This window comes from Temnothorax americanus, unplaced genomic scaffold (genome assembly GCF_048541705.1).
Source record: "Temnothorax americanus isolate GAGA-0224 unplaced genomic scaffold, ASM4854170v1 Scaffold13, whole genome shotgun sequence".
Classification (NCBI taxonomy): domain Eukaryota; kingdom Metazoa; phylum Arthropoda; class Insecta; order Hymenoptera; family Formicidae; genus Temnothorax; species Temnothorax americanus.
In genome coordinates, this window is record NW_027509264.1 from 219,616 (window position 1) to 237,326 (window position 17,711).

Here is a 17,711-nt window from a genome sequence, read left to right on the forward strand (position 1 = left end):
ATAGCAAACGTTTTCTTGCTTAACGACACTTTGACGAATGTCGACGCCTCTTGTCGGATGTACTTCCGCGAAGAATGGGACAAATATGGTTTATCGAGAAGCGAGGACGTGCATTCGCATTGTGCTTATATGTTCCTAATACGTGATATCAAATCTACGTGCCCGACATCGGGAATAGAACAGTCGGATTGCAGCTGTTCCTTTCGGAAAACTCGATTTGTTCTACCGCGGTCCGACTGCACACGTATAAACATCACTAAAACGCTATATTTCGGCGGGTACGTGAAGTGTCAAGTAGCTACTAATTCACTTATATTTTTTTTTTTTACAAATCAGATACTGATCGTTGGAGCAATATTACCTTTTGATACTATTAAATTTTCCTAGGAAACCAATCAGAAGTTTCCCTTTTCATTTCTTTTCTTTAAGTGTAGTCGTACTCGCAAATATTATTATTGTTATTTTATCCATTATAATTCACGTTTCTACGATCTTTATGCAGAAATATAAAAATATAATACAATATAATACAATAGACTTTATCAAATTCGTCTTTGATTCTCAGAGATGAAATGCTCAAAGTATCAACGATTTGGAAGAGAGCATTATGCTGGCTCTTGTTACCCTCTTCCCATGCCCTCCAGCTGTGCCTAAGGTATAAGGTGCCTGGGAGCTAGCTATAAGGTATACAGAGGCGTTCCTGGAACTTGGTGCAGGCGCAAAGAGTGTATATTGAATTTAAACAGACGTAAAACGGCGGCTCGTAAATGGTACATCGTAAAGCACTTAGGCCGTAACTTTAGAGGCGGGTTGTAGCGGGCTCCCGTTAAATTTTGTGCGAAATTAATCTCAGGCGTGACTGTGGCTTATTGCATGCCAAGGCGAACGACAGGCCGTGATGGAAGACAAGAAACACCCGAGTGGCATCGAGGGCCTTTGAGGAATTACTGCACGTATACGTATACTTAAACGAAGTGATGCCGGGAGTCTAAAGAGGATCCTGATGGACAGTAATTATGCGCAGGGAATATCGCGGCTCCCTACGTGTCGTGCCGCTCTAAATAAATAAAATATATTGTAGTCCACTTTATGGAGAGACCTGGTAACATAGTTAGCCCTTCATTACAGTCCTGAACTTCAAAGGATATATTAAATTACAGCGTCGATAATGACACTCTGATTTTTTTTTCTCGCGATATTACTCATCGTGCAATTTATCCCCTTTTTTGGCTTAATACGTTTTGACGCTTTGTCAGCGTCAAAAGCAATATTAAGCCTGTGTCAATACATTAAACCTGCATTTCCTTGGAAATCATGATATTGATACAGATACCGTTAAAAGATTTTATATCTTGCTCAATTCATATTAGTCATGTACGAGTGATGAATACGAATTAAACGGAAATAAAATTATCATTCATGTAACTCCTCAAGAAATACAGATGTTATTTTTTAACATTAGTCCTAGAGTTAAAATGTATATAGTTTTTCTTGAACACTGCGTATACGCAAGGTTAATAGCAAGTTAAAATTAATTATATATTTGAAGTCCTTTTCTCAGAATCAAGTATTGATTACAGTGACAAGAAATAAAATGCTTTATTTATAAGTCATCGTTGTAAAATCGATGTGGTAACTCAGTTGGCAATAATCTGATATAATTGCCAAAAGACCTGTATGAAGAGAGAAAAAAAAAAGATAGAATGTGACGTCTTTCTCTTGAACTTTACTGAAAGTAGCGATGAGGAAGACTCGCGTAGCGGAAACTTGTTTGCCGAGCGGAAGTTGGCATTCCTATTGATTTTCCCGGGACAACGTATACGCGATACCCGGGACAACGATGTTATATCCCTCATCCAAGTTGCATCGCTTATACCGCGCTCGCTATACCGCGCGAGTTACACCGGAGTATATCCGTAGTGTCTTTTCTATCGCGGCTGTACCCTCCCTTGAACTTACTCCGAGAAAAAGGCCGAAGATTTATGGGCGTCGGTAACCCTTGACAAGATAAGGTCACCCATCGATTAGCGGAAGAGGGTAGGACCGACCGGCGACGACGTCGGCGTCGTCGGAGTTAATGGAGGCTCGATCGATGTTCTCTCCTCCGCCGTTATTCGTCGATCATTCGCCATTCGTTCATCCGTCCGTCCGTCCGTCCGTCCGTCCGTCCGTTCGCTCGTTCGTTCATTCACAGAGCCACGCGAGTCTCTTCAATCTTAATCCCACAGACGAATGACGAATCTGAAAAATTTGTCTGTCTGTTGACGGGCGCGGATGCAGCGTCGGGATTAAAAAGCTTTTGTTTTCCGTTGCCGTTCCGACGGCGGCAGCGACGGCATCGATTTTAATCGCTCGTCCAGCTCGTCCTTCGATTCCCCGATCCTAGTTCCGGGTTCCGGCTCGTGCCTCTATTGTGCTCGCGTATGATACGCCGGATGCCGCGAGTCTCGAATTACGAATCATTTTGATTTTAGCGATGCGTACCGTTGGTTGTAATCCATACGCAATAACCATACGCAAATGCTGCACAGCGCACGATTCTCAAAGCGTAAAAAATCGACGGGTGAAAAAGAATGAAAAAAATCCAGTATAACACACGTAAAACAAAATAATTTATATATATAATAATTCCATTTTTATGTTTTTATTTAACTAGCTAAAACCAAAATTAAATTTTGTTAATTATTTATTAATATTACGTTTCTTATATTATATTATACAAGAATATGTGTGATTGTGAAATAGAAAACATTCGGTTTATGTTAGGCAATGTAGATAATATGTATTGAAGTAAATCTTTCTCAGGGAATTGTTTTAATGGCGACGAAGTATAATACGTTAATACTTTATTCGAAGTCTGCTTTATATTAGTTTATTTCGTTATCGCGATTCTAACTTTGCGATAACGAAAGAGTCGTAACTTACTTACACTGGAATATTACAAAGTTAATGCAATCAGTAATACGCTAACTTAAAATGAAATTTTCTCTCGCTGTGAGTATAGGGATATCAATAAAAAGGCCTTTAAACGCTTTAAGCGTTCTACATATACTGCGCAATAAATTTCCTCTTTTTCAATTTAATCTTGTCATTTTCACAATTTATTATTGAAATTCATTTATGTACAACATGCAGAATAATTTTAATTATTCGATATATAATATTTTTTAATAGCTTTTGATAGCTTTTAATAGCTAAAAATCAAAAATTAATATACGGTTTTCTCTATAACCACTTATGTAACCATTTTTTAAATATTATTTTTATGAAAATAACATTAAAGAAATGTCTAGTTAAATCGTATTATCGATCATTTTAGATTAATCAATAATGTATTTAAATTTCTCTGCTAGGTAGAGTTATTAGCATTTAATTGTTTTCCTCGTTATAAATTTGTGAGCTGCGTGTAAGAAGAGTAGTTTACATATGCACGCACCGGATTGCTGCACAAGCACTTTTCGTGCCTGACCTATTCGTGTTATCGCGGCTACTGGAAACGCGATAACTGAACTCCGATATCAAGTGTTCAAAGCCATGCACTTTTTAACTTGTTAACTGAACATTTCGTTATCCAAAGCTTTCTTTGTACGTGCGAATTAATACCGGTAAATGCAAATGATATCTGGACCATTTCACGAAAACAAAATATAAAACCGGTTTTCAAATCAACCATTATTTCTATACACATTCAACGGTCACGATAGCGGCGCAACGGTAATCGTGAACAACACTTTTATATTAATCGGTGTTATAAGCTTAATTACGTATACCGCAAAGAAGACACATGTGTATATATGAATTTGTTTGCGGTATAGGATGATATTTCAATCTAGCTTCACCGATTGCCGCGCGCGAGGAAAAAGATACATCATTTTGGCGGATTAGAGGGACGCAATCATGCGTCCCACATATATCACGCCGGCAAATGTTTTACGATAGATTTTGTGTGCATAACATTAAGCGTATTTGAATCATACGAGTAAAATCGATGTCGATGACGTTAATATACTGATTTACCTCGGACTTTGATGCGCGAACCACTGAATGAAACATGACGATAGTTTATTCGCGTATAAACAGCGATAATGATAATTTTGTTGAGACCGCTATATGTGAAACACTGTGTAATTAAATTCAAAATGAACTATAATACACGACGCGGAATAAAGGCCTATATTTTTTTTCTTCGACACTATCATCCACACTACTTTTATGCTTCTCATAAAATTTTGTTGTAAATTTTGAACGAGATGTTTTATATGTATATTCTTCAAGATATATACATATACTCTCTTATAACATTATATGTAATTTCTCTCTTGCAGAGCGATTCGATTGACTGGTCCGTTCGTCACAATGGTGTACAGCATGATAACGGGCGACATGCTGACCTTTGGTATCATCTACACGGTCATGCTCTTCGGATTCTCGCAATCGTTTTACTTTCTTTACAAGGGATTCCCCGGGGTGAAATCATCTCTCTATCATTCCTATCCTTCGACCTGGATGGCGCTGTTTCAGATAACCCTCGGCGATTATAACGTAAGCTCACCATAGATTACTGCTTTATTGGCACATGTCGTGGCAATTTCTATTGCAGACCCTTATCTTATACACACGCATGCACATAAATGCGTATAATAATCCTCTCACGCGTATCTCTTTTCTTACTCTGAATCTTATCCTATAACTTGTTTTATCTACATTCGCCAAAAATAACGTTTCTGCCCGTCTCTGCATTGAATGGATTCATTTATTTATCTTATCCGTTACTCTTTGTGTTCCAAAATAAATTTTAAATGTTTTATTAGAGCATTGCGAGACATTAGTTTAATTACAATATGTCAAAGACAAAGATTAAACGTCGCACGCACGTTTATATCATTCCGTTATTCCGATGGTGCATCAGGACACATGGCTATGAATCTTGAATTTCAATCACGGACAATTCCGCGTCGCACAGAATACACTACAATATGGTTTCCTGACGAAATTAAAGATTTAGCACGACGCCGACGCGACGGTCGCGCGCGCGCGTCTGCATGAACGCGCGGGCGGGTGCATAAAATACTGCCTGTTCCGTAAAAATCATTGCTCGGTTTCGCAGTTCGTATAACGATTAACTCGTTGCACCGAATTAAAAGGGGGGCGACCGTAGTACGATGGAAAATACGAGTTTCCGTTTGAAAATTCTACGTGCTTCCGTCGTCGCGCGGCGGGCACGCAACATCGGGCATTGGCCGCTTATTTATTAGCGCCCGCGTATAATTGTCGCGACGATTTACCGGCACTGCGTTTATCCAATTGCGTTTATTGCGTGTCTATTGCAGTACGCGGATTTGAGTAACACGACCTACCCTAACTTGAGCAAGGCGGTTTTCGCGATTTTCATGGTAATGGTGCCCATACTGCTGCTCAACATGTTAATCGCCATGATGGGTAATACATATGCACACGTTATCGAGCAAAGCGAAAAAGAATTCGTCAAGCAGGTTTGTATTAAAATAATTCACGATCTTTTTTAATTTAGCGTTCACTTTCACAATCCGTTGTTCACGGATTATTTTTCTGTGGATGTTAGAGAAAGTGTTAAAATAATTTTCCAATATTTTCACAAAGTTTTAACTATTAAATTAAAAATTAATTGTTGTGAACTAAACTTGATAGAAACTGTCGACAAGTTTTGGTAAAAACGGAAATAAAAGTACTCGAGCTATTGTTAATTGCCCCATACAAAGATTCAATGATGAGTGAAATTATTTATTTATAGCTACAGTGACATAGATCACGTAAATAAATGTCACAAATAGTTCTTGATCTAATTTGCTTTAAATACTTTTTTTTTATTGATTTCCTATTAAGTGGGCAAAAATCGTGGTGTCCTTGGAACGCGCCGTATCCCAGAAAGACGCCCATAATTACCTGCAGGAATACAGCATCAAGTTGGGACCCGGCGACGATCCGAACAATCCCGCGTCGGAACAGAGGGGTGTACTGGTTATTAAAAGCAAATCGAAAACCAAAGCGAAGCAGCGTAAGGGCGCCGTGGCTAATTGGAAGGTGATTTATTTACTTATATTTATTCTTTTTTTATACGTATGCGCGCGCGCGCCGGCGGCAATGTATATTCAAAGATTTATTCCATACCAGTGCATCAAGCGTCAGAATTTATTTATCGGCGTCCCACTGATACGAGTTCTGATATCGACTCTCGTAAAATGCACGCAGCAAATTTTACTACGGTGTAGTTAAATTTCGTCAGAATGGCACAACTACGCGAAATATTTACTCTAAAAATCGATCAAAAATTAATGGCATTAATATTTTATTAAATCTCACTATTTCCTAGATAAACAAATTTTCACTAACGCCAATTGAATGCTATTAATTAAAAGAACTAGAAGAACGTTGCTCGTATGTAATTACTGGTAAACAGCTTTTTACATTTTCAATTGCACCTATAAAAGTATCGTAATACGGGCGACGTCGTTATAATTTTACCACTTCATTCCATGTACTTTTGCAGCGAGTTGGAAAAGTCACGATACACGAATTGAGAAAACGAGGTATGACTGGCGAAGAACTCCGTCGTATAATGTGGGGTCGCGCGTCCTTCTCTACTCCTGTGCGAGTAGTCAGGTAATGATACTTTCATCGCATCTCATCATATACCGTATTTCTCCAGAGTAACTTATTGTTTTTTATTATCCTTTCCGTATAATTTCAAAATACTCGTGTTGTCTGACAATTTTTCGCCTTTATGTTCAGTTCACTATTATATTATTGTTATAAATTATAACATACATATTTATTAAATATCACGTTATTATAAGACAAAAATTTATAATAATATATATTTTGTGTTTCATTCTAATTTTACTGCAATATATATTTTTATTTTGATCATAGTTATATTATATCATTGTTTGTTTAAGTTTTATTACCCTGTTGATGTGATAAAAACTTTCAAATAGCTATACTTCTTTTTATTACATTTTATATAATTATTTTACATGCACGTATACAATAAGGAACAAAAAAAAACAGATAAATCTATTTCAAATACTCGCTAACGTTGCATCTCGACCGTTCCACACGTTTGCGACTTGCCACGCATAAATTTACAATATCGCCCTTGCGGAGAGTGACTCACCGTCAGAGAGACAGTCGCGGACGATACTTTTTAGCACCTCGTAATTCCGTCGAGCCTGCCACCTGCAATCCGGACATAGCTAACGTCGCAAGCGTCTAGAAACATCGGAGTCCTTCACAGATTGGCTATGCTTCCACGTAACGAACGCGTAACAGCGGCGCGAACGTGACCGTATCTCGAGTCTATTAAATATTTATGAGGCTCGACGCGATGCGTTACATAATACTTACGTAGCGGAGGATGTAAGTTGAATAGGTCATACGTTTAACGTAGAGAATCAAATATTTCGCAGAAGCATCAATAACTTAACATCTTGTAAACTAGCTGATGATTTAAGTGCACACAATTTCGAATATTCTTTTCCTCGTTATTTTAATTTATTGATTCAATTTATTAATTTTTAATTTATTAGTCACATATATCTTTTTACCATCATGATAAATGGATGGATGGATGGACGATATATATTTACATTGTAACATCAATTTGTCATTTTAATTGTGGCAAGTCTATTAATTACTTGAGAAAATTAAGTATTATTTATATAATTATTCTGATAATGATTCGTTTAAATATAATATTTTATATGCTACATCAATCTGTCCGTATGGAACATTGTATAGCCACGCGTTAATTTCGCGTACATTACAGTCCCAATGCCGGTCAACCGCAAGTGTCGGCAGTTACTGCAGGTTTTGGTGATGCGTTAACCGCAGCTTTGGACGTAATGGCCTTTGCACATGACTTTGACTTATCCACCGCGACGGAGGGCATACCTACCAATATCGACGCGAAACAGATAAAGACGGGGCAGTCGAAAGCCGCCCTCAACGAGCAGCAGGCGAAAACAATCCAAAATAACCCAGAAACGGTGGCAAGTGTGCAACCGCATAAACAACCAATTGAGGAGCAAACTAAATTATCAGGTCTCACGGATTTAATCGACAAGTCTATTGATCCCGTGAAAGATGTGGAGGCAATGAACTTAAAAAATACGAATCGTAAGTACTGATATGCAAATTCTTGATAATTGATAATCGATAATTAATAACTTGTTTCCATTAATAATATTCCCAATACTAAAAGCAAAAATATGCTTCGAGTATTTTTTTTAATGGAATATAAAATCGTGCGATTTTATATACGAAGAGATTAAATTGAATATAGAATTGAATATAAAAAAAAGTATCGAATACAGAAACGAAAGCACTCGAAGAAGCTGTCAAGGATCCATTTCTGGCGCTCGCTATCGCTTCCGAGACTACAACAGATTACAAAACTCTACTGCAAATGGCGAAGTCCGCTGTAGCCACAAGCGAAGCTTCAATGAAAACCACGATCGATCCGCAAATTCTAGCACACTTCGCCCCGCCGACCACTGAGAAATCTACTATCGTTAAGAAGCAATATTTCATAGAGTCCAGCGACAATGACCTCGGCGGTAAGTACAAAACTATTGAAGTTCGAGAATTGTCATAAATTTTGTATTATTTATAAATTGAGGAATTCATGCCCATTGTTTTTACAGGCGATAATTTACTCGGCACTGAAGCTCGCCTTCGAAGGATAAAATCCGCGAATAACAGATTCATTACCACATCAAGACGGTCACGTCGCGACGACGATGACGACAGTTCCTCGTCTACGACGTCTGTCGAGCGAAGTCAGCGATATCGACCGCTACTGAATGATCCGGAAGAGAGACCGACGAATCATATCGAGACCGAAGGACAAAAGACCTCTGTCGAAACAATTAAACCGGAGGTCAAGCAGAACGGCAGCATTCCCACTAAACCGCCCGATAAAATCCAAAAACGTCGGCCGAAAACGGCCAAGAACAGGTAATAAAGTCAACGATAAATTGCAAAATTTTCCGATGATTTCGCGATAAATTATATACACTTGGAGAACAGTAAAGTTACACACACACACACACACACACATCGAAATGTTCTTTAATATATAAAAATTGTCAAGGAGAAAGTTATGCAAGTTCTATATTTCACCTCAGAGTTTGTTAAATTTAAAGTAAACCGTAACTTTATTTTTCGGCGAAAGGTAGCTCTATAAAAATACAATGTGAATCCAAAAACATTTCTGAAAATAATCTTATATCTCTTAAATAATTTTATCAGTCATCGATCTCATTTTGTCTAATCAGGCAAATATATCTGACATAAACCAGGAAATCGATACATGTTGAACAAGATATAACTAACCGTGACGACAGACACATTCCAAGTGTATAACGGCAAAATGACGCGTTAATTCACACGACTTAAATGACACATTAATTAAATCTCATCTAATTCCCACATCGTTAGTTACGCAGTGTTCCACACCGTTTGTACTACAGATTCTTTGCCGATCGATTTTTCTTTGACAAAGATATTAAATTTATAACATAATAAAAATACACGACAAAATCATTGTTAAAGTAAATTTCACTCGAAACTAATTGGAAGTTTGAAGCTTGGCTACAAATATGGGCATATTAATAATTGCAAACATGCAACAATTAATAACAATTTACTTGACATTCTTGTTGAAGAAGAATCGTGTCTAGAGAGTCGTTTTAAACTAAAAAATCCATATAGCGTTAAAAAAAGCCAGTGGCATCCTGTATAGAACGGTATCGGTAGTCGATTGACTGCTTCCCTAATCGGTCGGTGCATTTTTACGATGCATGCGCAGGGTATCGCCTAAGGAAATTGAGGAGCCGGCGAGGAGAAGGGAATCGATTGAGCGGAATAAGGCGGCCTCACCGCCAACGTCGTCCTCAGATCCGCTCGAGCCATGGAGCACGCGTGGCATTACCGACATGAACACAATATTGGCCTGGCGGGAGAACGCACCGGACAGTCCTTAATATGACTTTATGACATTTTGCGCTGCACCGATCACGACGTCGATGACGACGTCAATGTCAACGCCGTGGGGTCGCGCACGTGGATGATCCCGCACAAAAGAGCTCTTACACCCGAACGAAGCCATTTATTTTAAATATCGCGTATAGAGTCAAGTTTCAAAAAGTCTAGACACGCGCGACAGGCATTATACGTGCTTTATTTAATTCTACAATACGCAAAGTTGATCTCTTAACGTATCTAAAAGTTGTGCATATATAGATATGTCTATGATTTAGGAATAACCAGAAGCAGAATGCGCACTATCGTTATAAGTAATTATTACAAGAGCACAATAACTGAGGGATAAAATTAATCGACAATATCTTTTTACATATGTATAAATGGTTGGCTTATCGTTTTTCCCGGGATGAACTTTGAAACATAGATTAGTGTTGCATAAATTAGTTTTTGATGGTACCACGTAGCGCTTAACGTAAAAAAGAGCTTGGGCTTTTACGGGAAGTATATAAGCTCGAGCTAAACAGTTTGTAAAGATATAACGATCGATTCAAAGCGATTTGCATATATAGCTGTATTGTGTGTATGGGATACTGTTAATATAATAGCGGTATTACTCAATCTTACTCGCGAGGCGCATATCTCATTATGGAAAACATGCCGCCAAGTAAGTAACAGGCTTCCGTATGATAATTATTAAAGTAAACACATATGCCGGGGACCAAATGATGTTAACTTACCGTTACGTAATTTCCAGAGGGGTTGCATGATGAGAAATTTTCTCATACATGTACATATCTATTAAAATAAGCCATTGAGTAATTTCTCAAAGGTACAGAACAGTTATGTAGCGTAGGCAACATATACCTACGTGCTTTAGAAGATATTTTCCAACTTTGAAGGAGATTTCGGACTTTTACTCTTACAAGATTTGCCAATTATGCAATTTAAATATAAAATAAGCAGCTTGGCAAATTGCAATATTGTGCGAGAATAATAACTTCTTCTCTGATGGCAATATTAATTGTTTTCTTATTTTTATTTAATTTCCGCGTCGTTCACGTTAAAGATTAGAATAGTATTCAAGATGTATTCCACACGTTGGAGACAAAAATATCTCCAGATGTTAAAATTTCTGTCTGAACATGGATGTCAATTGTATATAATACAATAATACATGTATAAAATAAATTATTTTTAAGGAGGCTCTTACCCGGCTGCTCTAATCAATGTAGCAACCGAAAAATTATCATTAATAATTAGTTATAAAATTATCGGAAAATTAAATAAAAAAATAAATAATGATTTTTACGTAGTGTAAGAGTAAGTTATATGTTCTATTAGTGTAAATATTAAAATTTATACAATAAGTCAGTTGACTACGTCAGTGCTAAAGAGCAGAATAATAACATGCGCGTGTTACAACGTTGTCTGCAGCAGTCTGCAGCTACTTAAGTGAGGCGTAGCCGTGTAGCGTTGTAGGGATTGATGCGATGAAGAGATGAAGCTAAAAGAAAGATATAACGTGAGAATGCTGAGAGGGAAAATGAAAGGAAAATTCTCGAAAATAAAGGTTGTCAATGCGCGAGAGAATAATTATGCCGCTACCATACAGTGCAGAAAAAAGGCATGTGCAAGTGAGGTTAGAAACTTCGCGCGATTTTGACACTCGGAAGATCATTCGCCTAACCTGTCGTACGTCATATTAAAACTACAATATTTTTTATAACTCATCGTCAACACCAAGTTTTCTTCTTATCATTAGAAATATTATTATTTTAACTACAATTCCTTAGTTTTTTGTTTACCTGGCTCGCAAACTTGCCGAGAAAATACATCACTTCCGGTAAAAATTTTAGTGTTTACCATATGCCCTGTGTTAAAAATGCGAATTTCAATACTGATATTTTTAAATTTTTTATCGTCAACCCCTATGCTAAAGTTTTGGGCATCGGTTCGTTGTGGTTCACTTTACAACATAATTTAACTTCATAAAGATCTGTCGTTTTATGATCGAGGTAAGAGCCTCCTTAAGTCGGTATATATCATTACCTATAAAAATTCCTTAAATTAATTTTATTCTTTTGCGTTTCATTGTTCATGCAACACTTTCAGTTTTAATCAAAATGTTTGACAGACCATTACTCGGAAAATGTAAATTGCGTTACTGACAAAACAATCAACCCTTGCAAAATTGAGTTGTCGCATATGCATATTATTTTACGTTAAAACGTTAAGCAAATTTACAATGTCGTTAAACACGTCATGCAGTCCAAACTCGTGAAATTTGTACCTTTTTGCTCCCTGCGTGGACATATGCAAGAGAATATTAAATTTTATATATTTATTTCTTCTTATTACTCGAGAAATATTGGACATTTTATACTCACAATCAGTTAAATGCATAAAATAAAATGCACTGCATATCGCTAATACAATATTACATATATCAAATGATATCATTCTTGGACATTTTTAGTCACTCGCAATTGTAATTCACTGCGTCTACAATACGCTTGTTTCGTGTGTACAATCTCCATCTATTGTTGCGGCGAAAGCAGCTGGAAAGACGACGAGATGTTCGGCAGTCTCGGAAACGTAACGTAACTTGAGAAGTTCTTACCTCCCGCGCGTATTGAAACAATAATGATATGAGAGACGGCCCTAGCTACGATATCGAAATGAAAACACGTGCCGCGCACGGCATGGGAGAAGGAACGAACTTATCGAACAGGCACGTTTACATGCTATAACATATCTCTCGTGGGGGGACGATCGAACAAACAAATTTCGAGCCCGCCGCTACGTCAGAAATTCACCGACTGATATTACTATCGAGAGCTTTATAAACTTAAGGTGAAATACGGCGTTGCAAAATTGCTCTACAAACAGTACCTTATAAGCGGAAGAGAGAATGGTTTATATTTATTTTATATCGCTTTCACCTTCACTTTCGTTATAACAGACTTACTTAAATGTTCGACTTTCTGTTCCGTATGTTTTTATCTCTGATAATTGTTTGATTCTAGTATATTATAATATGCTATGTAATAACATTATATATATACCGTTAAATATGTTATTTATTATTATTTTTGAAATATAATAAGATTTAAACAAAGTGAAATATAGATCCTGCGGTATTCCGCAACAATGGAAAGAAGAAGAAAAGGATATAAATTTGGATAGAAAGCAATGTGCCCCACGCAGGCAAATAAAAATATCGGTCTGTGCCGAGTACCGGGGATTCCGCCCGCGAGATAATTTATCAGTGGCCCACTCTGTGGCAGCGATTTCTTTACATGGCAGCGGCGAATTCTCGACCGTAATAAGTAAATGCAGAATTGAGATACTTCGCGCGCGGTACGTTGTTTAGACACACGTCTCGTTTCACGTTCGCGCATCGATCAAGCGTAAGGCCGACCGGCGCGGCGCGCGGCGAGTCGGTTCGCGTAGCGGCGATATAAATTTCCGTTTCGCGTTGCGCGATAAATTTTCTCACCAATCTGACATCTCGAAACCGTCGAAGTCGCTAAATTGATTCACGCGACCTGAAGTTGGGCAGCTCGCGGGGGAGAAAAAAGAAAAGGAAAATTTATATATACGTCGCGCGATTAAGAGCGGAGGGCGGAGCGCGGATAGAAGCTGAAGCACGCAATTGTAGCTGACGCGTGTGACTAATCGTGCGAATGGGTTGACGACGATGGGGTTTAACCGGAGGGCAGTTCGTATCTTTTATCTCTTATCTTTTCTCACGCATTACAGCGAAGCGAGAGGGAGAATGTCAACGAACGAGGATAGAAATTATTGCCGTATTTGTCCCGATCACACTATGTGCTTATTTCCTGTAAATATTTATTGAGGCTGCTTGAGTAATATCGCACGTGCGCCTACATAAACTTGTTTGATCATCCACAAAGAATAACAATAATTTTGTACGTTCGGTAGTCAATCATGATAAAATATGCTGGGATACGTTCGAGCTTTTTGAAATCCAATACGTTTAACCTAGATTTTTTTATTACTACGAGACATTTGCTATTTTGTATAATTGCAAAATTGAACGATGAAACCTTTCACAGCAAAAGAACGTGCGCGCATCCTCAGTTTACACATCGTTATTCATTCCTGTAGTCCGACTGCGAGAGCGCGAACTGCATTGATATGGAGAACGACAATCTCGACGAGGAAGATATCGAGACTGTGCTCGACAGTCATAATCTTTATCGCGCCCTTATTGCGAGCGGCAAGGAGAACCGTGGAAATCCCGGGCCGCAGCCCGCCGCGAGGACCATGATGGAATTGGTAGAAAAATCGACGGGACACGCGCGACACGCGCGCGATATTTAATCATTTATCCCGGGGGTGGTGGACGGCGTCTGAAAGATCATTTGTTTCGACAGATCTGGGACGACGAACTCGCCGTTATAGCACGTCGATGGGCGTTGCAGTGCAAGCTCTTCGAGAAGGATCAGTGCCGAGACGTTGGCAAGTAACTTCGACGGATATATCTCATTTTTCATCCCTCTCTCTCTCTCTCTCTCTCTCTCTCTCTCTCTCTCTCTCTCTCTCTCTCTCTCTCGCCGCGCCGTTATTTTTCAATATCCAATAACCCATGCAGACGCGAAATTGTTCTACCGATACAACTATATCGAAATACGCGCGTGCATACAGCGTTATGTATAATATAGGACCGTACTCTCGATTCTCTAATTCTCTTATCGAGAGCTTTCGGATTTCAGTTTAAAGTTCATTCGGAGCTCACAGATTTCGGTGATAAGAAGATAAGAACACGCGAAAATAATCTTCGTATTCATGAGAATAAGAAACTCGACAACCGACGGTAACATCTTTTTGTTTTGAAAATGTCAAATATTCTCTTCGAAATTACAGCAATTTTCGTACCTGCAAAATTGGAGAAGCAAGCTAAAAGTTTTATTGCTAAGAAAACAGAACTGTGAGCATTTCGTTTTTGTGACCATTGCTCTCAAGACGAACGCTGTACGAGATCGAGGTATATACGGAATCTTATTGAAACAAGTCGCTTGTTGCAGAACGATTTGGAGTGTGGCAGAATGTAAATGCGCTCGACATGGACAGCGTGGAAAATAGCACGAGTATTAGGGAAAGAATTCACTTTCATATTACATCGTGGTACGATGAGGTGGAAGACTTTGACAACGCGGAAGTCGGGTAAAACTCAAAAGTGCGCACAGTATATATGTATATATGGAATGTACAGAATGCCCCATATTTAGCGAGACACCTTTTATTTATGTGGATGTTCGACCAATTTCTCTTTGGCGAACATCGATGGAAGAACATTTATTATTTGTCGCAAGTTCCCAATTTTTAATAATATCATTTTCACTTATTAACTTTTAACAATATTTAAATTAAAATTTTATTAAAATAAAGTTCATTTAAAATCAAATTATTTAAAATTAAAGAACGTTTCCTTCATCTATTCAGACATTTGAGTTTCCAAAAATTCCGTTACTTTCAATCATTTGTAACTTAAAAATTAATGATCTCGGGACGTTATTGTTGAGAAAAAAATATTGAATCTATGTAAATCGAAGACCCCCACAAGTGGAAGATAACTGGCTATCTATAATATGGGATATACTGATGTATACACAAATCGTGCGTCAAGAATCGTAAACACACGCACGCTTTCCTTACGTGTATATAGGTCGATAGTAATGCATCCGCGAATCACAATGCTGTCGAGAAAAAGGTACAATAGCTTGTACCGAGTTGATCAGAACGACTCCTTTGTGTCGAGAGACGCTATCCCTTTGTGAATACCCGATGTTCGACCCGGCGCGGCGTGGCGTGTAGACACACCTAACTCGGTCCCCCGAATTTTGGGGGAAGGTTTGCAGCCACCGCTCTGTTTTTCGCTTCCCTTCGTCTTCCTCCCGCCTTTCCGCCGATCCTCTATTTCATCCCACATATCCACCCTTGTTTCTGCTTTCACTCGCGATCGCGGTACCCTCATGGGAATCCAGTGCTGGTTTTAGGAATCTCGGTACCCCGAACGCAGATTTTCGCGCTCCCTCTTTACCATTCCTCCGTGAATCAAATAAGATTTAAAAAAATAAGCTAACAAGATTTCGAATATATATATATATATATATATATATATATATATATATCTGTACCTTTCATTTTCTTTTTATATAAAAAAAATTTCTTAAACGTGATAGAATTTATAATATTTTTATTTGTAGCGTTTTGTCAATAGCGAAATAAATATAAAATTCATAATATAAATATAATAAATTCATCAAATTAATTCTAAAATATTAAAGTTATTTTATATTTTTACTTCCTTTTTTTTACATTTATTCAAAAGAAACAATAAATTATAATCTGCAATTTAGTCTAATAAGTTTGGAAAGAGGATAACGTTCTTCAAAGATGATTAAATTAATGTTGACATGTTTTTGTGGTGCACTGAACAGCAGTTCGTTTCGATCACTCTTTAAAGTCGATACTGCGAGAGGTTTACGGGCAGTAAAGGAAGAGGAAGAGAGGGATGAAGACTTGACCGTCAGGGAAAATGACCGAAGACCGATTGTATAAAACAGAGGGTGGAAATAGAGGAACAGCGGATGGTGTTCTTCTTCTGTCGCGTCGGGAACGATCAAAGGGAACAATCAAAATCGCGTATTCTCTCGGTAAATTGGAAATCGAGAGTGCTATTGTACCGGTTCAAATTACTCGATACTCCGGTATACATGGACCCCCCCCCCCCAGCAACTACGAACGAGCCTCTGTCGTTTTTTATTATTTCGGTCTGATAGAAAAAAATGGTTTCAATTTCCTACAGGACACATGAAAATGTGATACAATCAGACTTGGAACTTTAACCTTGTAAAGCATGCTCGAAAGAGAGCTGTACAAAAATGTAGTACCCCTATCTCTTTTTTATATCTACAGCTTTTTATATCGAATTTTATCCGAATACGTTTGCTAAGCAAATTGGTAAGAGAGAGAGAAATATCGCTCCTTTCACAATATTAAGAATAAAACGATAGCTTTATGTACAATTTTTATGGCATTTTTTTCAGGCAACATGTATCTGTTTTTAGAATTATCATATATATTACTTCGTGTCAAAACGAGATCTTACTTATTTTCACGTTCCCTCGTAAAACTTAATTAATAATTTCCATGCATTCGTAATTATCAAGATAAATCTATAAGATGCGCGATAATCTCTCGAATCTTACGAGAGCATCTCAAATTAGGAAGAGACCCGTCCTAATTTGAATTCAAGCTGCGCGTCAATGCGGAGAGGGCTCGAGGCCCGAGGCTGGTTGTTGGCCGTCCACCTTCATTTAGTCCAGATAATCGTACCTTTCAGACTAGTGAACTATTCTAGTGCGGCGTGGCAACTCTCCTCTTACATTCCCCTCGCATCGGCGACGTTCATTTACGTTGGCTGCGGCCGCGCGATTTACACGCTCGACTTGAACAAGACCGCGGCGACGCCCGGCGGGTTTGGGAATCGGGTCGAAGTACTCGTGTGTAATTACGGACCCGTCGATCGCACCGCACCTCGGCAGCTCTACAAGCTCGGCCGACCGGGCCTGTGCCCGCTCGGGACCATCCCCAGCGACCGTTACCAGTCCCTTTGCAGTAAGTATACAAGCCTTATCTTACGAGAACTTAAAGCTTAG

The 17,711-nt window shown here is 38.3% G+C and overlaps 2 protein-coding genes across 2 annotated transcripts in view; both read left to right on the forward strand.

Moving 5' to 3' along the window:
* The window catches only part of Iav (transient receptor potential cation channel subfamily V iav), a 29,351-nt gene extending 16,222 nt beyond the window's left edge, over positions 1–13,129 (forward strand). Inside the window, exons 7-14 of the mRNA XM_077400230.1 lie at positions 4,326–4,542; positions 5,331–5,492; positions 5,863–6,060; positions 6,527–6,639; positions 7,805–8,154; positions 8,352–8,594; positions 8,682–8,994; positions 9,848–13,129. Coding sequence (XP_077256356.1) covers positions 4,326–4,542; positions 5,331–5,492; positions 5,863–6,060; positions 6,527–6,639; positions 7,805–8,154; positions 8,352–8,594; positions 8,682–8,994; positions 9,848–10,022 — 1,771 coding nt within the window. The 3' untranslated portion in view covers positions 10,023–13,129. The remainder of the gene's footprint in view (positions 1–4,325; positions 4,543–5,330; positions 5,493–5,862; positions 6,061–6,526; positions 6,640–7,804; positions 8,155–8,351; positions 8,595–8,681; positions 8,995–9,847) is intronic.
* LOC143894095 (uncharacterized) lies at positions 11,650–17,711 on the forward strand. The gene is given in 4 exon segments (XM_077400170.1): positions 11,650–11,657; positions 11,768–11,823; positions 15,078–15,213; positions 17,309–17,711. Coding segments are annotated over 4 exon segments (603 nt in total).